The sequence below is a fragment of the Ovis canadensis genome, chromosome 5 (genome assembly GCF_042477335.2).
Source record: "Ovis canadensis isolate MfBH-ARS-UI-01 breed Bighorn chromosome 5, ARS-UI_OviCan_v2, whole genome shotgun sequence".
NCBI lineage: Eukaryota > Metazoa > Chordata > Mammalia > Artiodactyla > Bovidae > Ovis > Ovis canadensis.
Window position 1 is genome coordinate 50,687,468 of NC_091249.1, and position 24,286 is coordinate 50,711,753.

At 41.3% G+C, this 24,286-nt stretch overlaps 1 protein-coding gene across 2 annotated transcripts in view; it reads left to right on the top strand.

Moving 5' to 3' along the window:
* The window catches only part of FAF2 (Fas associated factor family member 2), a 69,141-nt gene extending 45,415 nt beyond the window's left edge, over positions 1-23,726 (top strand). For both annotated transcript variants that reach the window (XM_069591723.1, XM_069591724.1), the window contains 9 exons: positions 4,535-4,669; positions 6,210-6,286; positions 8,614-8,752; positions 10,666-10,751; positions 10,850-10,941; positions 12,840-13,017; positions 13,986-14,157; positions 14,752-14,895; positions 20,559-23,726. In XM_069591723.1, the coding sequence (XP_069447824.1) occupies positions 4,535-4,669; positions 6,210-6,286; positions 8,614-8,752; positions 10,666-10,751; positions 10,850-10,941; positions 12,840-13,017; positions 13,986-14,157; positions 14,752-14,895; positions 20,559-20,741 (1,206 nt within the window). In that variant the 3' untranslated portion in view covers positions 20,742-23,726. The remainder of the gene's footprint in view (positions 1-4,534; positions 4,670-6,209; positions 6,287-8,613; positions 8,753-10,665; positions 10,752-10,849; positions 10,942-12,839; positions 13,018-13,985; positions 14,158-14,751; positions 14,896-20,558) is intronic.
* The last annotated feature ends 560 nt before the right edge of the window (positions 23,727-24,286 follow it).

The window sequence follows — 24,286 nt, forward strand, 5'->3', positions numbered from 1 at the left end:
CCCGTTGAATTGTGTGTCAACACTTTAAAATGTAAAACCTAGAGGCAAAGTTTAAAGCCAGCTATGAAGGTTAGAGAGCATGCAGTCCTCTGAAAGACCATCCTTACCTCTGTTAGCAACTGCAAGTACAAGGTGTTCCTAAAACCATATGCAGGTTTGATAATTCACTAAAAGAGCTTACTGAAAACTATTACAACTCATGGTTGCAGTTTATTATAGGGAAAGGATACAGATTAAAATCAGCTAAAGAAAGAAGCTCTTTGGGCAAAGTCTTGAGTTCCAAATACATGTTACCCTCCTGGCCCAGGTATTTAACAATAGGCACCAAGTGTTACCTACCAGGGAGGCTCACCACAGCTTCAGTGTCCAGTTTCTCACTGAGGCTTTATTACAGAGGCATGATTGATTTGACTAGTTGCCTGTGTCACTGAACTCAGTCTCTAGGTTGACTGATACTGCATTACTCAAAGTCTCCAGCTTAAGTTACATGGTTGGTTTTTCTACGGTGCTTCAGTTCAGTTCGGTTCAGTTCAGTCGCCCAGTCGTGTCTGACTCTTTGTGACCCCATGAATCGCAGCATACCAGGCCTCCCTCTCCATCACCGTCTCCTGGAGTTCACTCAGACTCACGTCCATCGAGTCCGTGATGCCATCCAGCCATCTCATCCTCTGTCATCCCCTTCTCCTCCTACCCCCAATCCCTCCCAGCATCAGAGTCTTTTCCAATGAGTCAACTCTTTGCATGAGGTGGCGAAAGTACTGGAGTTTCAGCTTTAGCATCATTCCTTCCAAAGAAATACCAGGATTGATCTCCTTCAGAATGGACTGGTTGGATCTCCTTGCAGTCCAAGGGACTCTCAAGAGTCTTCTCCAACACCACAGTTCAAAAGCACCAATTCTTTGGCGCTCAGCCTTCTTCACAGTCCAACTCTCATATCCATACATGACCACAGGAAAAATCATAGCCTTGACTAGACGGACCTTAGTCAGCAGAGTAATGTCTCTGCTTTTGAATATACTATCTAGGTTGGTCATAACTTTTCTTCCAAGGAGTAAGCGTCTTTTAATGTCATGCCTGCAGTCACCATCTGCAGTGATTTTGGAGCCCCCCAAAATAAAGTCTGACACTGTTTCCACTGTTTCCCCATCCATTTCCCGTGAAGTGATGAGACCGGATGCCATGATCTTCGTTTTCTGAATGTTGAGCTTTAAGCCAACTTTTTCATTCTCCTCTTTCACTTTCATCAAGAGGCTTTTTAGCTCCTCTTCACTTTCTGCCATAAGCGTGGTGTCATCTGCATATCTGAGGTTATTGATATTTCTCCTGGCAATCTTGATTCCAGCTTGTGTTTTTTCCAGTCCAGCGTTTCTCATGATGTACTCTGCATAGAAGTTAAATAAGCAGAGTGACAGTATACAACCTTGACGTACTCCTTTTCCTATTTGGAACCAGTCTGTTGTTCCATGTCCAGTTCTAACTGTTGCTGCCTGACCTGCATACAGGTTTCTCAAGAGGCAGGTCAGGTGGTCTGGTATTCCCATCTCTTTTGGAATTTTCTACAGTTTATTGTGATCCACACAGTCAAAGGCTTTGGCATAGTCAATAAAGCAGAAGTAGATGTTTTTCTGGAACTCTCTTGCTTTTTCCATGATCCAGCGGATGTTGGTAATTTGATCTCTGGTTCCTCTGCCTTTTCTAACTCCAGCTTGAACATCAGGGAGTTCATGGTTCATGTATTGCTGAAGCCTGGCTTGGAAAATTTTGAGCATTACATTACTAGCGTGTGAGATGAGTGCAATTGTGCGGTAGTTTGAGCATTCTTTTGCATTGCCTTTCTTTGGAATTGGAATGAAAACTGACCTTTTCCAGTCCTGTGGCCACTGCTGATTTTTCCAAATTTGCTGGCATATTGAGTGCAGCACTTTCACAGCATCATCTTTCAGGTTTTGAAACAGCTCCACTGGAATTTCATCACCTCCACTAGCTTTGTTCGTAGTGATGCTTTCTAAGGCCCACTTGACTTCACATTCCAAGATGTCTGGCTCTAGATGAGTGATCACATCATCATGATTATCTGGGTCGTGAAGATCTTTTTTGTACAGTTCTTCCATCTATTCTTGCCACCTCTTAATATCTTCTGCTTCTGTTAGGTCCAGACCATTTCGGTCTTTTATCGAGCCCGTCTTTGCATGAAATGTTCCCTGGGTATCTCTTAATTTTCTTGAAGAGATCTCTAGTCTTTCCCATTCTGTTCTTTTCCTCTATTTCTTTGCATTGATCGCTGAAGAAGGCTTTCTTATCCCTTCTTGCTATTCTTTAGAACTCTGCATTCAGATGCTTATATCTTTTCTTTTCTCCTTTGCTTTTTGCCTCTCTTCTCTTCACAGCTATTTGTAAAGCCTCCCCAGACAGCCATTTTGCTTTTTTGCATTTCTTTTCCATGGGGATGGTCTTGATCCCTGTCTCCTGTACAGTGTCATGAACCTCATTCCATAGTTCCATCAGGCACTCTATCTATCAGATCTAGGCCCTTAAATCTATTTCTCACTTCCACTGTATAATCATAAGGGATTTGATTTAGGTCATACCTGAATGGTCTAGCGGTTTTCCCTACTTTATTCCCTTTAAGTCTGACTTTGGCAATAAGGAGTTCATGATCTGAGCCACAGTCAGCTCCCGGTCTTGTTTTTGTTGACTGTATACAGCTTCTCCATCTTTGGCTACAAAGAATATAATCAGTCTAATTTCGGTGTTGACCATCTGGTGATGTTCATGTGTAGAGTCTTCTCTCTTGTGCTGTTTGCTATGACCAGTGCATTTTCTTGGCAAAACTCTGTTAGCCTTTGCCCTGCTTCATTCTGCATTCCAAGGCCAAATTTTCCTGTGTTTTTCCAGGTATTTCTTGACTTCTACTTTTGCATTCCAGTCCCCTATAATGAAAAGGACATCTTTTGGGGGTGTTAGTTCTAAAAGGTCTTGTAGGTCTTTATAAAACTGTTCAACTTCAGTTTCTTCAGCGTTACTGGTTGTGGCATAGACTTGGATAACTGTGATATTGAATGGTTTGCCTTGGAGAGAAACAGAGATCATTCTGTCGTTTTTGAGATTGCATCCACGTACTGCATTTTGGACTCTTTTGTTAACCATGATGGCTACTCCATTTCTTCTGAGGGATTCCTGCCCACAGTAGTAGATACAATGGTCATCTGAGTTAAATTCACCCATACCAGTCCATTTTAGCTCGCTGATTCCTAGAATGTCGACGTTAACCCTTGCCATCTCTTGTTTGACCACTTCCAATTTGCCTTGATTCATGGACCTGACATTCCAGGTTCCTATGCAATATTGCTCTTTACAGCATCGGATCTTGCTTCTATCACCAGTCACATCCACAACTGGGTATTGTTTTTGCTTTGGCTCCATCCCTTCATTCTTTCTGGAGTTATTTCTCCACTGATCTCCAGTAGCATGTTGGGCACCTAATGACCTGGGGAGTTCCTCTTTCGGTATCCTATCATTTTGCCTTTTCATACTGTTCATGGGGTTCTCAAGGCAAGAATACTTCTCCAGTGGACCACATTCTGTCAGACCTCTCCACCGTGACCCACCCGTCTTGGGTTGCCCCGCAGGCATGGCTTGGTTTCATTGAGTTAGACAGGGCTGTGGTCCTAGTGTGATTAGGTTGACTAGTTTTCTGTGAGTATGGTTTCAGTGTGTCTGCCCTCTGATGCCCTCTTGCAACACCTACCATCTTACTTGGGTTTCTCTTACCTTGGGCGTGGGGTACGTAGCTCCACCATAAAATCCCATAGCAAAGATACTCTTACCAGGTGTGACGTTGATTACCTCCAGAAGCTGAAGGTAGAGATCAGATTTCCCTTTGGGTAAAGCCAAATTTTCTAACTATACTGGGACAAATATCCAGTTTCAGGGGCAGAGTTAGGAAAGGAATGAAACTTTTTTTTTTTTTTTACTGAATATCATCTTTGTGCCAGGAATTATATTAGGATTTTGTATGGTCATCTCATTAAATTTTCAGATTAACCCTGAAAAGTATTGTTTATTTATTTTGCATGTGAGAAAACTGAGGCACATAAGCCAAGCAACTTTCTCAGTGCTGGAGCTAGGATTCAGACCTAACTTCCTCTGCTCCAAAGCCAAGCTTTCCCTCAATACCAGCTGATCAAGATGGCTCCATTGCACAGTTCTGGGGGCACCAGACACAAACTGTGTCTATAGTTTGTGTTCTCTGTGGGTGGTTTTTCTTATGCTTGTACAGTGAAACACCTTGTAACCTGGCCACCCTAAATAGTATATACCATCTGAGTAAAAGCAGTGAGCTTCCAGACAGGTTCCTTGGATGCCTCTGTATATGAATTATGGAGCCATCACCACACATTGCCTCCCACCTTAGCAAGTTAAAAAAGGTTCATGAGTGTGTACTCCCTGGTGACCTATTTTGACACACCAGCAATAGTTGTCTCTTCTAGGTTGATATGAGCATCACTGAAGTGCTACTGTTTTTTCTTCTCAGGCTGCTGTGCAGGACAGATTGAACGAGCAAGAGGGTGTACCGAGTGTTTTCAACCCACCACCATCACGACCCTTGCAAGTTAATACAGCTGACCACAGGATCTACAGCTATGTTGTCTCAAGGCCACAACCAAGGGCAAGTTATTTCATAGCTGGAACCTCTCCCTTTTTTATTGTAAAAGTTCTCTTACTTGGTTATGTTGATCTCTGTATGATAGGAGCAAAAGGAATATTGAGAATATAAACCTGTTAGCTTGACCTAGCTCCTTGGTAGATTTATTGGGTTTATCATTTTTTTTTTTATTCCTTAGTGAACCAATGAAAGTAACTATTATTTTCCCTGTTTCTGTGCCAGTTACTTGAAGAGTTTTCTGTGCCTTGTTTTATGTTTATGACACTTTGTCTGCATGTATTTATGTGTCTAAAAATGTTTGCTGTGTGTTTAGTAGACCCTGCACTTTTAAATTAAAATGTTTACTGAATTCTTTGCTGTTTCATTTTGCTTAATTTTAAGCTACTTCTAGGGAAATACTTGGAAGTTCTGTGGGAGCCTTGGCCATATCTTTGAAATTAATCTCAGGGCTAGTAGTAGCAAGGAAGTGATTCAGTTATATTCAGTTGGCATTTAAGAGTGTTTCAGGGTACTTGATATTTTGCTGTTGGGAATCTAGAGATGAATAAAGAAGCATTCTTCCCTCTTCAGATTATTCACAGTCAGATTAGGGAAGTCAGGTGTATATACTCACAGTGAACTCCAGAGAACTTTTAGAGTTTCCCTTTCTTATTCTTAAGAGTTAACACTCACTTCTTACACTTGAATTTAAAATGTATTCTGTCATTCCTTTTGCAGAGTACTTGGTAAAATTTGAAAAACAGAGTTTCTAAGTAGCTATTTTAGGGTATTTAACAGTAGAAGAGCACAGAATCTTAGAGGATTATATGCTTCAAGGAGTAGTTCAAAAGAATTTCTGGCGGTCCAGTGCTTAGGATTCTGCACTTGACTGCATATGTGCCCAGTGTTACTCCAGTTTGTTTTGGGCTTGACTTTGAGACCCTAATGTCGACTAATAGAGTTCCAGAGCTCTAGAGTTCCCTGGCCATGGACACAAAGAGGATATCAGATTAACATAATATAATATATAATAAATGCTTTGTAAGCTATAGAGCCCTATGTATTTATTAGTTAATAATAAGAGTAGCAATAATCAATATTGCTAAAATAATTAACACTACTGTTGAGATTAGCAGGTATTTGGAGATTTGTAATTGTGATTAATACAATCATTCGTCACTTTTATACAGAGGTCCAAGGTAGTAATATTGATTATCTTTCTTGTTATTTCTATATACTACATTTTAATGTGTTAACTCTAACAATGAAAGAATGAGTATTTATGATTTGGGGAGGAAAACTTGGAATTGAATTTGACAACTAATATAAGTAGCTGCACAAAAAGTGTTCAAGCAGATTTAATATAAAAATAGTGTTAGTATTCGATGAAATGAGGTACTAAGTAGTTGGTTTTTTAAGAAAGATGAAGTGGTCCAGGAAAAGAGAACCATATGTGACAGAAGGAGAAATCACATAAAGGACAAAAAAGAATGAAAATCTTATCTAGCAATTAAGGTATTACGGGTTGGGAGAATGATATCTAACTTTGTTTTTGGAATTTCAGGGGCTGCTTGGATGGGGCTATTACTTGATAATGCTTCCGTTCCGGTTTACCTATTATACAATACTTGATATATTTAGGTACGTACCTTTGTACCCATGTGTTTAGTAGCAACAGGGTAGACTTTGGAGCAGAAACAGATCAGAATAAGGTTTATGCTCTTATAAATTTTGACTTGCCAGTTTATCATCATATTGAATGCCTTTTCTAAAGTATTTCATATAGCATGAAAATATTTTCAGTTTTTCGAACGTAACAACAGATTTTACCATTTTCACAAATGAGTCTGCCTATATTTATTGTATCCTCCCTATCCCACCATGTTTTCCCCCTACATTCCCCAGTTAGTCTTCACACCCTTTCTGTTCCAACCTTTGTTACCTTTGCTAGCTTCACACTCCTTGTTAAGTTTCACCCGAATGCATCTTACAACTCATAATTCCAACAGATTGACTTGCTCTGAAATGACCCATTTTTCCCCAGATTCCTCCTATAACAGTTTCACTGTTCTAGACACCCCTTCTGTACGTTTCCCTTTGTCTTGGCAACCCATAGGTTGCTGGCACTATAACCCTTCCACGTGTGTGTACACCCTTGCTTCACACGTTCACTTTTCTTCTCACTTCCTTCTTTTACCGTTTGGAGAGCTCAGCACAAGAAGCTACAGAAAGACTGTAAAACGTCAGGGGACCTAAGGTGCACATCAGACTTGAGTGTCTGATCTAGAACTCAGTAATAGATGAATCCACACCTAATCTTTACGGAGAACTAGAATGTTTATGGGCATCCAGGCCAATAAATGTAGCCTTGTATGCATACAGCGCAACCTGTACCTGCCTCTGAATACAGGCTAATCTTTCCCTTACTCTAGGGAACAGAGCCTGAAGGTACGGACCGACCAGCTTCAGAGGTGCATGTAAAAATCTTTAAAATCATTTGCTATCTCTGTTTTGTTTTTTTTTTAAGCTAATTGTCCTAAATTGTGTTGGCCATTGGACTGTTTTGTGATGAGAAAGAACAACAACAAAAGATAATTAAAACCTTTATCCATTCATTCATAAAATTTGAAAACTTGGAGTAATAAGATAATCCTAAAATACTTGATTTCAGATAAAGTTATCAAAACATTAATCTTGAGGATTTCTAATCACTCCTCCACATACACAGATTCTTTCTTTTGTTTTTAATTTGCTTTGGAATGTTTGTGTCTATGAGTTAGATTTGATTATTCAGGAGAAATTCCAAGTGACATTGTGTGTATATGGGGAATTTGTTAAGGGGATAAAGAACTGGCTTAGTATTTGCTAAGGAGAGTATCATAGTGTAGTTAGCTTTTCTATGCTGAATCAAGTATGTGAATATTGTTCACTTCCTTGGGGAAAAATATGCATGGCATGTGTTACTAATTTTAATGCAACTGTATCATCCAAGCAACTTGTTTAATGTAATGTAGCACCTTGACTTATCAAGCCCCTGCTCCTTTGCCTTTTATGGAAACCCAAAGGATAAATAAATGGTATTGTACAAATGTGATAAGATGGCCTCTTCAGAAACAGATCTACCATCTTTAAACTTAAGTAACTTCCAAGTCTTCAACTCTGCCAAGTGTTGTCTAGACCCATTTTATAACTTCCTCTATGGATGCTGTCAACCATAAATCACTGAGCAGAGTTTACTTGCCCCATTGATGAGCAAGTAAATCGTGACTGCAAGTTTGGATTTGAAGTTCTTGTCCATAATCCGAATAGTTTGGGAATGTGGATTCATAACTCAAAATTCCAGGAGAACAGAAAGGAAAGGGAGAGGCAAGTAGAACAATCAGAAAGAGACAGCCCTGTTCTAGAACAGCACTATCTAACAACTTTCTGTGATGATGGAAATGTTGTGTATCTTCACTGTCTATTATGGAACCCATTAGCCACACATGGCTGTTGAGCACTTGAAATATGGCTGTTGTGAGTGATGAACTAAATTTTTTGATTGTATTGAATTAATTTTCTTGGTAATTTAGATAGCCATATGTGGCTCTTGGCTGCTGTTTTAGACAGTGCCATTACAAGAGTCTGAGGGCACAGCCTGACTCTTGACCTTTGTGGATATTGTGTCTTCCTTTCCCAGTTCTTTCAGTCCTAAATTTTTCTGCAAAAAGCACTTAATATTTGTTTACACCAGTGTTGAAATTTATAATCCTAGTAGTTTGCATTCTTCTTAAACAGGCAGTTGCACAGCTTGCTGCTTTGTGGCTTTGGAGCCAGACTGTATTCTCAGGTTTGATGGTCCACTCACAGGTGATTCACCTCCCCTTGCTGCCAAGCCTGTGGCTCTGTGTAGGAATCTTTACAAACTGGCCCACTCCGTGTGCACTACAGTAAGCCGATTCATGTGATATTTATTCCTTCCTCCCCAGGTTTGCTCTTCGTTTTATACGGCCTGACCCTCGCAGCCGGGTCACTGATCCCGTTGGGGACATTGTTTCATTTATGCACTCTTTTGAAGAGAAATATGGGAGGGCACACCCTGTCTTCTACCTGGGAACGTACAGCCAGGTCAGTGCCACAAACCATATAGATGCCAATTTATTGATACGGTTCTATCCTCAAAGGAAAGCATAGGCCAGCACTGATCATGTCATTCTTTTATTCAAAACCTTTAAATGACTTTTTATAGCTTATACACACACACACACACACACACACACACACAAACAAGCCCTTTAGCTGGGCCCTCTTTGATCTAATCCCAACCTCTTTTGAGGTCTTTCCTGCATAACTTGTTTCCCTGTACCATAGGTTCCAGCTAAACAATCCCCTTAACACACTCTGTAACGTCCCACCTCTGTGCCTTTGCTTTTACTTTGCTGTTTCCTCTATCTGGAATGCCTTCCTCACATTTTTGTTAACTGGAATCTTGCCCATCCTTCACCAGCTCGTGTCTCTCCCCTCTTGTACCTTTCCTGATTGCTGAACTCTACCCTGCCTACTTATAGACTAAAATAGTCTTGTTTTTTTTTTTAAATCTTATAGCAATTTCACAGTCTTCCTTATTTTATAGTTGTTTGTGTTCATGTCTTATCTCCTATACAGACTATAAGCTCCTTGTAGGCAAAGCCTAAGTCTTCTTGGATCCCTCACAGAACTGAATAAGGGCATAGACCATAGACTCAAGGCAGCACATCTCATTTAACCCAAGCAACACACACCTTTGACTGTTTTTATCTCTCAGGGGGCGAAGATTAGTAGGAGTTCTGTGGGTATTGGGCATACCCCTACTTCACCAGAAACAAATGTAGAAGTAGCGTGGTGGGCATGTGCCTAAGAGTGGTTCTGTTCTGCAGCCTCCAGGATTCCTGAATCTATCTGGAAAAGGAGAAAAATGCTGATTCTTGCTTCCTGTGTGATTCTCCCACATTTTTTTTTTCTTACTGGCTGCTCCCACCCCACTCAGTAAGCCTTAAGCACCTACTATATGCCACACATTGTGCTCAATGCTAGAGATACATTTGTGAATGAGATGGGACCTCTCATACACCCTCTTTGCTGTGATCCTGAGGGTAGACCACTATTGATCGTTCAGGAAATCGTAATTGAATTGTAATGTGTCCAGGAGTCTACAAATGAAAAAGCATACACAGGAATCTGGGACACTTGCCTTGTTTTTGAAGATCTTTTAAAACTCATGCTCTTTAAAATGCCCTTGGGTCCCTCATTTTCTCATCCGTTTGGCATGTGGCAAGGGATCCAGCTTATCTTCACAGTATTTATTATGCTGTAGCTGCTGCTACTGCTGCTAAGTCACTTCAGTCGTGTCTGACTCTGTGCGACCCCATAGACGGCAGCCCACCAGGCTCCCCAATCCCTGGGATTCTCCAGGCAAGAACACTGGAGTGGGTTGCCATTTCCTTCTCCGATGCATGAAAGTGAAAAGTGAAAGTGAAGTCGCTCAGTCGTGTCCTACTCTTAGCGACCCCATGGACTGCAGCCCACCAGGCTCCTCCGTCCATGGGATTTTCCAGGCAAGAGTACTGGAGTAGGGTGCCATTGCCTTCTCCGTTTTGCTGTAGCTATAAAGTGACAAAATTCTCGTCTCCTTTTTCAGGTCAGATTCTCCTGTTTTTATCTTCCTTTAGACTGTGGGAACAGCTGACTTTTCTGTGATTACATGGGGCTTTTTTCTGTCAGGCTGCTTATACTTTATTCTCACTTGCCTAATAGAATTTAAATCCTAACAACACTAAAAACTTTTTCATTGAAGCTTATTAGCATATGGACTTTCTGTTGGGAGAGGAATGCCAAGGGTGTGAAGATAGAAGCCCAGGAGTTTTCTGCTTTTCTTGCTTACCTTCTTTCCTTATTTCTTCTTTTGTTCCTAAATACATAGCTGTATCCATTAGGATCTTTATTCTAATTAAAAGTGTGAGGCACAGTCATCATCATAATTAGTGATCTTCTATTTCTCACAGGCACTTAATGATGCCAAACGGGAGCTTCGCTTTCTTTTGGTTTATCTTCATGGAGATGATCACCAGGACTCTGATGAATTCTGTCGGTAAGTGGATTGTTTTTTTCCTTCCTCTTTTCTGACCTTATCTGCTGATAGTTGTGGAAAGCAAGTTCCTCTTATGTCATTTTCATCCCTCTCCACAGCAACACACTCTGTGCACCTGAAGTTATTTCACTAATAAACACTAGGATGCTCTTCTGGGCATGCTCCACAAACAAACCTGAGGGATACAGAGGTAAGTTGTGTGGTTATTTTTTCCTCATTGAAATTGTTAGAATATCTTTCAGATAATCTGGACAGACATGCCATTTATCGCATGACTATTCTGTGGCCAACCAAACCTCTCAGCAGTCACAAGAGATGGGGATTGTATTACCTCCACTGTATAGTTTAGGTGTTTAAGCTGCTGGCCCAGGATCATACAGTTAGCAAGTTTTGGAGCACGCTCAGGTCTGTCAGACTCTAGCCCACTTATTACAGTTAACCATTGCCAGAACCTGTTTTGTTTTTTAAAATACCCAGTCCTGGCCAGCAACTTGCCTTTAATCTTAGTGGGCTTTTTACCAGAGAGTTTATTCTTGTCATTAGCAATTTTACCAGAGCTTCTTGCACAGTGAGATAGTTGTTTGAGTATGTTGAATGCCCATAGGGATTCAGAAAGCTCAGATCTTTACTGACTGTAACTAACTCTTGCTGCTGCTGCTGCTAAGTCACTTCAGTCGTGTCTGACTCTGTGCGACCCCATAGACGGCAGCCCACGAGGCTCCCCAGTCCCTGGGATTCTCTAGGCAAGAACACTAGAGTGGGTTGCCATTTCCTTCTCCAACGCATGAAAGTGAAAAGTCGAAGTGAAGTTGCTCAGTCATGTCTGACTCTTAGTGACCCCATGGACTGCAGCCCACCAGGCTCCTCCATCTATGGGATTTTCCAGGCAAGAGTACTGGAGTGGGGTGCCATTGCCTGCTCCGAACTCTTAACTGGAGGTGAATATCTTTAGAAGTCAGTGTAAGATATATCAGCTTCCCTGGTCGCACAGTCGGTAAAGAATATGCCTGAAGTGCAGGAGACCCAGGTTTGATCCCTAAGTCGGGAAGATCCCCTGGATAAGGAAATGGCAACCCACTCCAGTGTTCTTGCCTGGAGAATCCCATGGACAGAGGAGCTTGGCAGGCTACAGTCCATGAGGTCACAAGAGTTGGACATAACTTAGCAACTAAACCACCATAAGATATAAAGGCATCTAGTGAAGGAAAACAGTTTACTTTGCAGCTACTTCTGTTCAGCAACTTTTGAGTATATATTGGCATACAGGTTCTGTGCTAAATCCTGAGAACCAAAGATGCAGTAGATGATTTGTGCATCCTGGAATCCGAGTTGTTGTTCCTAATTGGTTTTTAAACAGCTGATAAGTCCTTGCATATTTGACACTCTAATATGGCTTTGGAGATGAGCAGTGATAGAAGGAGACTAAGGATATTTTTATAGAAGCTTAAAATCCCTTCTTTTCAAATCATAAGGTAAAACTGTTATGGTACAATCTTGGTTATTTGGAGGACCAACTTTCCAAGCTTGTTCAGAATAGAAAAGCTAGCCCTTTTTTTTTATTGGGTAGCATGTATAGGACATAGGAAAAGGGGATAAGGAAGGGGTTGGATAAAAGGAACAAAAGATAGGGAAGATGATGGTTGAGATCATCACCAGTAACAGAAAACTGGAGAGTTGCAGCCTTGGTCTCTTTAGGCTTGACCCCAACCAGCACAAAGGAAGATTATTATAATAAGCAGTAGCCAGAGTCCTTGTATATCCTTTTTGCTCTGTCAAATAGACATTGTCCTTGAACTCTGCAGCCTGCTCTAGCATCATCATGACAACCACACCCCACCAGAAAAGCCTGCCCTCCTCTAATCAGACTGATTGGACATAGGAACATGAATATATAACAACAACAACAACAACAAAAAGATTGAGAAAGTAGGGGAGGAAAAAAGGTAGGCAGGGAATAAATGACACCTCCACTGTTTCCCAGTTGAGACTAAAGCAGTTATCTCTTGCTTGTTGTGTGAACTCTTAAGATAATTATTCTGTTTTATCCCTAAGTCCTGCCCTTGATTTTTTGGATCTTCTTTCTGTCAGTCTCACAGGCTTTAAGAGAAAATACCTATCCATTCCTGGCCATGATTATGTTGAAGGATCGGAGGATGACTGTGGTAGGACGTCTAGAAGGCCTCATTCAGCCTGATGACCTCATTAACCAGCTGACATTTATCATGGACGCAAATCAGACTTACCTGGTGTCCGAACGCCTAGAGAGGTACAGGGGAGTTCCTCTCTGGAACTGAGAGACCAGCTGCAGACGTGGGTGCCTTACCTGGGGCTTCACAAATCCTGACTTCTTCTCAGTGTTAGGCAACTTCAAAAGCCTTCTCCATTTAATGTTAAAATATTCATATATGGATACTTGGACCTAAATAACTCCATCAGATCATTTGTCCTTGGAGATGTCATTCAAAATAAAGACTCTGTGCTCAGGATTATAAATCATGTCATTTAAAATAGCTGAGCATGATATAAAGAACTTAAATATAAAAACTGAGAAATGGTTATAACTCCCCCCCCCCCCCCACATCGTATAAGTAATATTCAGGAATTAATGTAGGAAATTCAGGAAACACAGAAAAGCACAAAGAAGAAATTTTAAATAATTCATAAACCCTACCACCACTTTAACATTCTGGGATATTTTCTTTTAATTTTACAGACACAGACACACAACACTCTACATAGACACCCAATTTTTCAGAGAGAAAAAGAAGTATACCAAAATGTTAGTGTTTCCTTTTTGATTAGTACAACTCTGAATAAGGTGTTTCTGTATTTTTCAAATCTGCTAAAATATCTGTATGGTTTTTTGGTTTTATAAAAGCAACATATACAAAAATGCAGTTACCCGAGAAGGTATTTACCTATAAAATATGATATTGATGATCATTTGATGGCAATAATACTGAGTTACTTCTGTTAGGATTGGGGGGAAAGGATAGTTTTACGTGAAAAATTAAAAAGAAGTGGAAAAGCTCGCCATTTCTTTTTCTGCCAAATTAAATTAAGAGACAGTGCATTTAGATTCTGTTTGCTTTCTTTGTACTCTCTCATGATAGTGTGAAATAGTTATCTGCCGAGATTGTCAACCTTTTTAACCCCCTAAAAAATTTCAGTATAAGGAAATGCAGGGCTTTGTGAGATTTATCTTTTCCTTTTGTGCTTTTGATCTGTCCACAGGGAAGAACGAAACCAGACCCAGGTGCTGAGACAGCAACAGGATGAGGCCTACTTGGCCTCTCTCAGAGCTGACCAGGAAAAAGAGAGAAAGAAGCGAGAGGAGCGAGAACGGAAGAGGCGGAAGGAGGAAGAGGTGCAACAGCAGAAGCTGGCGGAAGAGAGGCGGCGACGGGTGAGGAGCCTGTCTCTGCTTCTGCGACTCCCAGACTGGTCTTTTCTTAAGTGTGAAAGGAAAAAACTAGATGATAGGATTGTGGATGATTTAAATTCTCCGTGCCATTTTAATATTTACTACATTTTTCACAAAAAGTATTTTTTAAAAAGTTTATTAAAACAAATATAAGAGTAAGTATAAAGGTTATGTAAAACAACTCTGTTCCATGAAAAGGAAGCATAAACAGATAGTAAACAGTTCAATATGCTAATTCACAGCAGTAGTGTTTAAACATTCAGGTACCAGGGTTAGCTCATCTGACATTTAATTCATGATCTTGTTTCATCATTGCATATTGCTGCTTGATTATAGCCAGTGTCTTTCAGTCCTTCCCTTTTTTCTACCAGTTGCATACCTTAACAGTCAATCAATAATACATGTGATGCAGTGGTGTGTTATCAAGTAAATATAATTTAAAGTGAGGTGTTTCTGACTCTTGCCAAGAAGTTTTTTTCCTGATACTCTCCAGTAAACCTATGATATGATTGTATTTCTTGTTTCCTTGTTCCCTAGTTGGAACCATAGTCTCACCTTTGCTTTGTGTCTCTACAGAATTTACAAGAGGAGAAGGAAAGGAAGTTGGAGTGTCTGCCCCCGGAGCCTTCCCCTGATGACCCTGAAAGTGTCAAAATCATTTTCAAATTACCCAATGATTCTCGAGTAGAGAGACGATTCCACTTTTCACAGTCTCTAACAGTAAGGACTGCCTCAGTTGTGTGAAGTGTTAATGTCTGGGCTATAGATCTGAAAGCTTTTAAGGACTCTCAAAAATGTTCTTGGTTTATCTGCTGCTCTAATGAACAGAGGAGGAAGGGGGTGGAACAGAGAGTGAAGAGGGCACTGAATTATTGTAGGTTCCTTCAGGTCTAGCTGCCAACACAGAGCAGTTATTAAGATTTCATTATGTCATGTTTGAGCTCTGCCAAGAAGAAAAGATACCTTACCAAGAAGTTCCACAGAAGACTCAGGTGTTGGAGGTGGGAGGCTCTCTTTGGCTGCTCGGCTTTCACTGGCTTCAGAATCCCATCAGCACCCCTTGCTGTGTAGAAAAGGCTCTATCCCCGTGGCCCTAGAAGGACTGGAATTACACAGCTGGGTATAAGTGCATGGGCAGTTTTCATGCAGTTGTCACTCTTTCTTTCTTCTCAGGTTACCTCATAAGCCCCACGTAGTAGGGCTACATTGTATAGCCGGTGTCCATAGGTAGATAGTATTTGTCATTCCATAGGGATGTAGTTAAAAGCACAGACAGAGTCTTACAGAATGAGGAGCAAATTCTCATTGTTCTGTTGTTAATAAATGTCTCTCCTTGGTCAGTTTACTTAATCTCTACGCCTCAGTTTCTTCATCTGTAAAATGAGTATAATGGTCTCTCTGCAATAGGATAATTAGGATTAAGTTCGTATGTAAAGTACTCAACATTGTGCCTGGCTCATAGTAAACATTCAAGTGCTATTTTTGATATTTGTTATCAGAAGGAATTATATTTAGTGTTGGTATGTTGCCTTTATGTTTATATTGTGTTGGTATGTTGCCTTTCCAAATTTACAACTATACTAGATTCTGCCATTTCCCTGATCACTTGAAATAATCAGGAGAAAACTGCATAATTAGACTTCCGTGGAGGCTCAGTGGTAAAGAATCCACCAGCTAATGCAGGAGACTTGGGTTCAATCTCTAGGTCAGAAAGATCCCTTGGAGCAGGAAATGGCAACACTCCCCAGTATTCTTCTTGCGGAATCCCATGGACAGAGGAACCTGACGGGCTACAGTCCATGGGGTCAAAAAAGAGTCAGACATGACTTAGTGACTAAACAACAACAAACCGCAAAATAGAAATGTGGCTGCTCTGTGGTTAGGTGAGGCTGGGTGGCACATTGATTACTTCTTCCTGTTTAACTGGAGAACATTGAGCAAGTTACAGAATCTCTTAGAGGGCCTCAGATATATCGCAGATGTAAAATGGAAATATAACTTGCCCTCTGATAACATTAAACTGAAGGTATTTTAGGCCCTGTGCTGGGTACCCTGTGAGTTATGCAGGTGAGTAAAGTGTGGTTCTGAAATTCACAGAGCTTACTGACTACTAAGAATGTTAAGATTATTCAAAGAGCTAATTCACAGTAAAACATTTTGAGGCATCCTGGTGAAATAAATAGCTTCTCCATTTTATTTATCTCTCATTTATACACTGATTTATATGGAGGAAAGTACTCTTCATCCCTAACTTTGGATATCTTATTTGGGAATAACATGAATGAGCCTCACACAGGACCTACTCTGTTGTAGATGGTTACTATATGTTCATTCCCTTCCCTTGATGTGTCTCCTAACTGCTGTTTTGTGTGTAGGTTTTAGCTTGCAGCCATCTTGACTAACCGTTTCCCTGTAGTATGCCCAAGCTCTTCTGGAGTTTTTACTCCCCAAACTCTGATTACATATATGAAAAGCCCAAACAAAATTTCCTCTCCTCAGAATTTTAGAGTAAAATCTATTAGAATTGGGGAATAGAATAGACTTTTAGTCAAAGGGTAACCAACCCATTTGTTTTGTTAATAAATATTTAATCCTTGTAAGCCTTTAAAAAGATTTGCACTAAAAGTTATTTTAAAAAATAAAAACTAAGATGGAGAAATGAGGACAGGGCTCAGAGATAGGAAAGAAGTGTGATGAGAGGTATAGTGGCACTGTTGGCTTTTCATTTAACATTCGTAGTGTTACAGCAAGTAGCTGAAGAATAAGTTGCAGTTTTTAGTGCCCTTACAGACTGTGATCTTCCTGTGAGGTCTAGTGAGTACGAGTGAATGTTACATGAAATGCATACTCTAGTGAGTATGAGTGAATGTTACATGAAATGCACTGTTTGCGCATGGTGCTCAACTCTTGACAGTGATTAAATGCTAGGATTGAAAAAAGGGTAAAATGTACGAAAATCTCCAGCTTCTGTGAGTGGGCAGAAAAGTGGCACCTGACTCTCTCCTAAATAAATGCGTATAAGAGAGAATCCAAATTAAACTCAGCCCAGAACTCATTTTTCTATCCATTACGAACCAAAAGGGACCTCTAGAGTGATTTTATGTGTTTCTTGATGGTATTAGGGCATTGCCAGTGATAAAGAATGCCAGTGTTGTATTAGTGTTGAGTATTATCAAGCAGTGATTGAAAAAGGAGCAAGATATTTTGCCCTTTTGTAAAACCCTTACTGGGTTCATACCAAGAATACTTGGTGCAAGTCTAACTGATGCATCTCAAGAAAAGAAAAGGAGAATGAATGTTAATGGAAATGGCAAAGACAAAAGGGAACTGAAAATTATTAAGGTTGATGGACCAAAATATGAGAAGTTTGTAAAATCATGAATGGATTAGGTAAGAGGAAAATGAACTTTAAATGGATTTGTAGCTATAGCCCCTTAAAAATTCTAAAGAGGTAAGTTTAAGTTAAGACAAACACAGGAAGGACTGCTTCACCAAAAGGGAATACACGTACATGAGAGGTGGAATAAAAAGGAAATAGAAATAGATTCCCTCAAAAAAGTAAGGGTAACTTGAATAGTGTGTTCCTGATCTTTGTGAGGGACCTGGATGCAGTGTCCTTCATAGCACATCCCTTAGAGTCTTGTTAGAAGTGGAATATGTGGGACTTCCTGGTCTTCCAGTGCATGGGACATATGTTCAATACCTGGTCTCAGACGATCCCACACACCAAGGAGCAACTAAGCCTGCGCACCACAACTGCTGAGCCCACACGCACTGCAATGAAAAGTTCCTATGTGCTACAGCGAAGATCCTGCATGCCACCCCTAAGACTTGACACTGCCAAATAAATACTTGTTTAAAAAAACAAAAAAAGGGGACTTACCTGGTGGTCCAGTGGTTAAGATTTCATGCTCCCAACACAGGAGTCCTCGTTCCATCCCTGGTCCGGGAACTAGATGCTGCAACTGAAAGTTTGCATGTCTCAACTAAGAGTTCACGTTCCACAGCTAAGGATTCCACGTGCCACGACTAAGACCCAGCGCAGCCAAATAAATGGTTTTTAAAAAGAAATGGAATATGCTATGAAGAGGACCATAGATCAGCCAGGGTGTGTATTTCTAATGGGTGGAGTTAAGAGAGAGGGGAAAATAAGAATTTACCTGTATCTTGTTAGAGCCAAACTAGAGTTAAGAGGGCTTTCTCAGAGGAGAGGTCCACATGGAGGGTGCTGGTCCCGATCTCGATCAAGTTAAGGAGGTATCCACTTATGGGGACCAGTGAAGAGAAGTCAGAGCCCAGGTGGCCTGGGAATGGAGTAGATATTAAAGCCAGAACCAGGTAAGGAGGGTGTACATTTGGAAAGAGGAATCAACTCTTAGCATTCAGCATATATAGAGGGAGAGAAAGATACAGATGTGTATATGTGTGTACACGTTGCCTAACTTTCTCCACAGAGTGCCTAGGAACATCAGCACCCCAGTAGCAGTGAACATACTTTTGGTACCTGGATCATGGTTTTTATTTATTTTCTTATTTTTTCTTTGTTTGGCTACATCATGCAGCATGTAAGGTCTTAGTTCCCTGAGCAGGGATTGAACCTGTGCTCCTTGCAATGGAAACATGGAATCCTAACCACTGGTCCACCAAGAAATTCCGTAGATCATGGTTTTTAAATGCCATTGTCCATTAGGAGGAACCAGGGAATGTCCCTGGTGGTCTAGAGGTAAAGAATCCACCTGCCAATGCAGGGGATGTGAGTTAAATCCCTGGTCCAGGAAGATACCACATGCTGCAGAGCAGCTAAGCCCGTGTGTTGTGCCATAACTACTGAGCCTGAGTACTGCAGCTGCCAAAGCCCATGGGCCTAGAGCCTGTGCTCCACAACAAGAGAAGCCTATGCACTCCAAGGAAGAGCAGCCTCCATTGCCACAACAGGAGGAAGCCTGCATGCAGCAGTGAAGACCAGTGCAACCAAAAATTAAAAATGTTTCAAAAAGAATAATCAGGGCTCCTTGGAGAAATGGCTGATTGCATGGCTGGGATGGAAAATACAAGATTCACCTGTAATACCTTGTGCCACAAAGCAAGGAATTATTCAGAGAACATGGGAGACATGTCAGAAATACACAGAAGCCAGCTTCATTGGGCTTCTCAGACTCCATCAGAAACAGTTTGAACATTAAAACCTATTGAATGAAATAGGAAAGCATGGCTCTATGTAAATAAGTTGAAGAAAGTTTGAGGAGCAGAATGTTTCTGGAGTTTCAAAGTACTTCCCCACAAAATATTCCTTAATTACAATGGAGAAAAGACTAAGAGGGAAGAGGCCTGGCAGGTCCCACCTTAATCAGGTGATCATAGTGGACATCATAGGTAATAGAGCAAATTGAAATTATACTCCACCTGAATAGGATGCGTTGAATAGATCACATCATCATTTCTATAATACTCCTGCCAAAGATGCATAACTGGAATTAATCGTGAATAAACTTCAGATAAACAAATAGGCCAAATAACTGACCGGAAACCTTTAGTAGTGTCAGGGTTATGAAAGTTAAGGAAATCCTGAAAACCTGTTCCAGGCTAAAGGAACAGACTTAGGAGATGTGACAGCTACTAAATGCAACACACAATTCTAAACTGGATGCTTTTGCTCTAAAAGGCAACTGCCAGTACTTGAATGGGGCCTGAATGAAAATTTAATGTATATTTTTATAGTAATATATCAGTTAAGTTTCCTAATTTTGCAGATTTTGTATTATGAAGGTAATTGCTCTGTTTGTAAAATATACACAGGTATTCTGCGATGATGGGACATTCAGTTGGTAGCTCACTTTCAGTGGGTTCAAAGAAAAAATTCTATACCTATGCTTTCAACTTTTCTCTAACTCTTGACAATTCCTAAGTAAAAAATGTTTAGGGCTTCCCTGGTGGCTCAGTGGTAAAGAACCCACCTGCCAATTGAAGAGATATGGGTTCAGTCCCTGGATCAGAAAGACCCCTGGAGAAAGGAAATGGCAACCCACTCCAGGATTCTTGTCTGGGAAATACCATGCACAGAGGAGCCTGGCGAGTGACAGTCCATGGGGTTGCACCGGCTAGGACTTAACCAACTCAACAACAGCACGGTTTGTTGTTTATATCAGACCAGTTTTCAGAGAAAGAGATATATCAATTCATAGCAGGACTGGGTAACAAATCTCTTAAAAAGAGCTTCCCTGCATGTTTGCTCTGTGAAATGGATGGATTTTGAAATGAAATTTCACTGTAATGCGGTAATTTTGTATCTCCAAGTCATCCTGGAGAAAGCTATATTTGATTTCATAGTTGGGGTGTGTGTGTGTGTGTTTTCTCACTGCCCTTTTTCTCTGTGACCTCTGCAGGTAATCCACGACTTCTTATTCTCCTTGAAAGAAAGCCCTGAAAAGTTTCAGATTGAAGCCAATTTTCCCCGAAGGGTGCTGCCCTGCCTCCCTTCAGAGGAGTGGCCCAACCCCCCAACGCTGCAGGAGGCCGGACTCAGCCACACAGAAGTTCTCTTTGTTCAGGACCTAACAGACGAATGACACTTTTTCTTCCTCTTCTCTCCCACCCCAATCCCCAAAAGAAATGGAAAAAAAAACACACAAAAATAAGAGAGATTGATATTATTATTATTATAATACAATATTTTTTTTAAAGACTGCTGCGTCCTAAGGAAGGATCAGAAACCATGCTGCCTGCAAGAGTCACCACCTGTGTGCGCACGCGAGGTTAGCAATGAACGTTCCCGCTGGCAAGCCCACCCTTCCCTACTCCCTCTTGCACCATACACCTTCCAATGAAAGGAGACTCTGCCTCCAACCCAGCCGTCCCAACTGGGGAAGGGACATTCCCACTAGATCTCATGCATTCTTGCTTTTATGGAAAATAAAAGTGAAAACCTTCATCAAACAGCTACTGCAGCATCTCCTGAGGACTCGCTTCTCCCACCTCCAGAGAAGAGGGGAGAGAAGGCACAGAGCGGAGAGATGTTCCTCAACTTCCTACAGTTCATGAATAATTTTAATTTTTTTTCTGTTGCTTTGTAATGACCAAAGGAATGAGGCTGACATAGATGTATTTGTTTTCCTTAACATTATTTGATAAGGAGCCAGTTTTTAAACCCATGAATCCTTGCCCTGGGCTCCTTAGCCCACAAGAGTGTAATAAAGGTGCCCTGGGCTGGTTTATGCTTATTTCTGCCATTGTCCCTCTCACGTTCCCAGAGAGGTTGTTCTTTTTGGTCCAACTCTTGCTGTCCTTTCTTGCCACCTATGCACCCCACTTGGGGCAATGGGAGGAAGTCCAGGTTTGTACCCCTGCAAAGGTGGTGTATGTACCAATAGACCCGTATATATGGTATGAACTCCATGTAGATTTACCTATACATAAAACTGCAGCTTTTCCTTGGAATCTGGATCAGTGGTCATTATGGGGTCTGAACCAAAGGATGGCAGTTCATTCCTGTTCTGACATGTGCATGCTCTTTCTGCCCAGCCCTGAGCCTTCCTAAATTGCCAAGCTTGGTGCCTTTCCAAAGGACTAACAGGGCCTGTGATGCAACCAACAGAACCATGTGAGAGGACCTTGCCTATCTCCTTAGGAATTGGCGGTAGTGGTGGTTTAAGGATTGAAAGAACCATAGGCTTGAAGGAAGCCAAGGCAGAACTCAGCCTGTGTAAATTTTTGGAAGGCACAGTTAGTTCAGTTTTTGAAGTAGCCGCCTGCTGTGGAGACAAGTTTTTATCCTCTCTATTGCTGTTGAAGTAGTAGGGGTTTTTAGCCTCTGGATGTCTTGTCTGTGGTTGAGTTTATGGTAATGGGTACATGGGTCAGGCCATGTATTAGCATGAGCTGACAAGTATTCCAAGGTGTTCTGTGGTAGACTGGTGTAGACCCAACACTGCAACCTACTGAAGTTACCACAGTTGCCTAGCATTTGGTGAGGCCAGGGGCTCATACCAAGGTCAAGCACAAGTTGCTGGATTTGCAGTCTCCAGAGGCTTATCTCCTGCTTAGCTAAACCTGAGGGCCATCCTTTTAGGTTGCACTGACATGGCTGCTATTTGCTGCTGCCCTCAGTGGTTGGGGTAAACACCACCAAGGGCAGGTGGGGAGCCCCGTAGGTGTCACCTGAGGACCTTGAGAATTTCTCAGTGGCCTTGGCACAAGTGTCAACAGCACAATCTCCAGGAAAATGTAACCCCGCTCCTGCTTCTGTCATCCTTCCACTTTGTTTCCTGCCATCCCATGACCAGATGAGTGGGAGATTGCTGGCTGTTGGCATAAAATGTTATCTGAAGTGAATTCCAGGATAAACCATGTTCTCCAGGCCACCTTATGTGAGAAGTTTGCTTCTTGCTGACAAGCACGCAAAGAGGAATTTTTTCAGTTGACTCAGAACCAACCTGCCTGCCTAGAATTTGCATTTCCCTGGCAGGACCTTTGCCAGGCTGGATGTACCAAGTCTGCTCAATAGTTCGATCTGCATCTCATTCTACAGCGTGCACCCTGTGCCTCTTGCCTTTTGCTAACCTGACCAGTGAAGGAGGTCCAGTGCCGGAGTATTGAAGTCTATTTGTGTCAGTACAACTCTCAGGATGGCCTGTCAATTTGCTTTGTTTTGCTTTTGTCCTTTTTTTTTTTTTTTTTTTTTACCGCTGCTTTACTCAGAGCAGTTCCTGTCTTCTTGCTGATCGAGACCTGCCACTCATCCCACTCCTTTACTCCATGAAAGGTGCACATTTTGTCAATGCCGGTACAATCTGTATGTTATTCCCAAGGACCTCTGGGAACATGATGGGACCTTCAAGCAAGAAAACAGAGAAGCTGGTGATCCACAAGCATTTGCTCTTGTTTCCAAATCGCCTGATTATTTCAGCTGTTTTCAAATGCCAAGTCATCAGCTAAACAAAAACACTTGTTTCCAGTTTTGTTCTGCATTTCCAAGACTGAAGTAGATTCAACTGAATTTCCGTAGGAAGTGACCAAGCAAAGATACCCAATTGGAGTCAGCTGAATTTCTGTAGCCTCAGTTTTTTCTTCAACACCTGCAGAATTTCCTGCAGCAAATACTTCTTTGTCCTTGCTTTCACTATAACGTTTGGATAAAAAATGGCCAATGGAGAATACTTCTTTAAAAAAGAAAGACTATAAACAAGCTAAAAAGAACCTAGAATCTTCAACTGAACAGTCATTATGAACACTGCAAATGGTGCCAAGGCCAAGGAAAAAGTTACGGAAAATGACTGTGGGAAGGAGTGATAACCCCCAGAACGCAGTCAGGGGAGTATTAATCTGGTGCTTGAACAAGGAGCTCCACTTTAGAACTGGTTTTGTTTTTTTTTTTTTTAAGGACTTGCGAGAGACGCAGCAACAAGAAATCCATCCCCCAAGGATGCAGTGCCCAACTTGTACTGCACCTGAATAAGTTACGTGACAATTTACTGAGGAAATCTAGTGTACTTTAAATTTTTTTCATAAAAGTTTACATTGTATTGTAGGTTAACATTAAATGTTTTATAACAAAATTTTCATACCAAGTTGTGGGTCTTTCTGTCTGGGGGAGATGTGGTTCTGTCTGAAGGCAAGGTTGGAAAACATCAGGGAAGGGAATATTGCCAAGAAGTAAGAGAGGGTCAAAAAGAAGCAGGGAGTCAAAACAGACCTATGATGTGTTCCTGTGAAAATGGCAGCTCAGGAGTGAATAGAAAGCTGGCGGATCTGTGTGCAGATTGTGGTCTGTCACTTGTCTTGTGAGCCTCTGTCTCGGGTCCCCTGAGCTTTAGTTTCACCCAAATGTAAATGAAGTTAATACCATCTGCCTCAGGATGGGCTTGCAGATAAAATCAAGTAAATGGAGGGGGGGGAAAAACTATATATGTAAAGCACCTGATGCAGGTGTCGTTTATTCCCCTTTCTCTGAGGAAGTGTATTTTGAAGGTATATTTTCTGGCGTTAATAACGATCAGTTTATTAAGGAATGTCATTTCTCCTGCCTGTACAGACCTATGTTCTTGCAAATGAGTGGCTAGAGAAGAGTCACTTTGGATCTAACAGATTCTTGACTTTTAGAACTACCCTCCTAGTC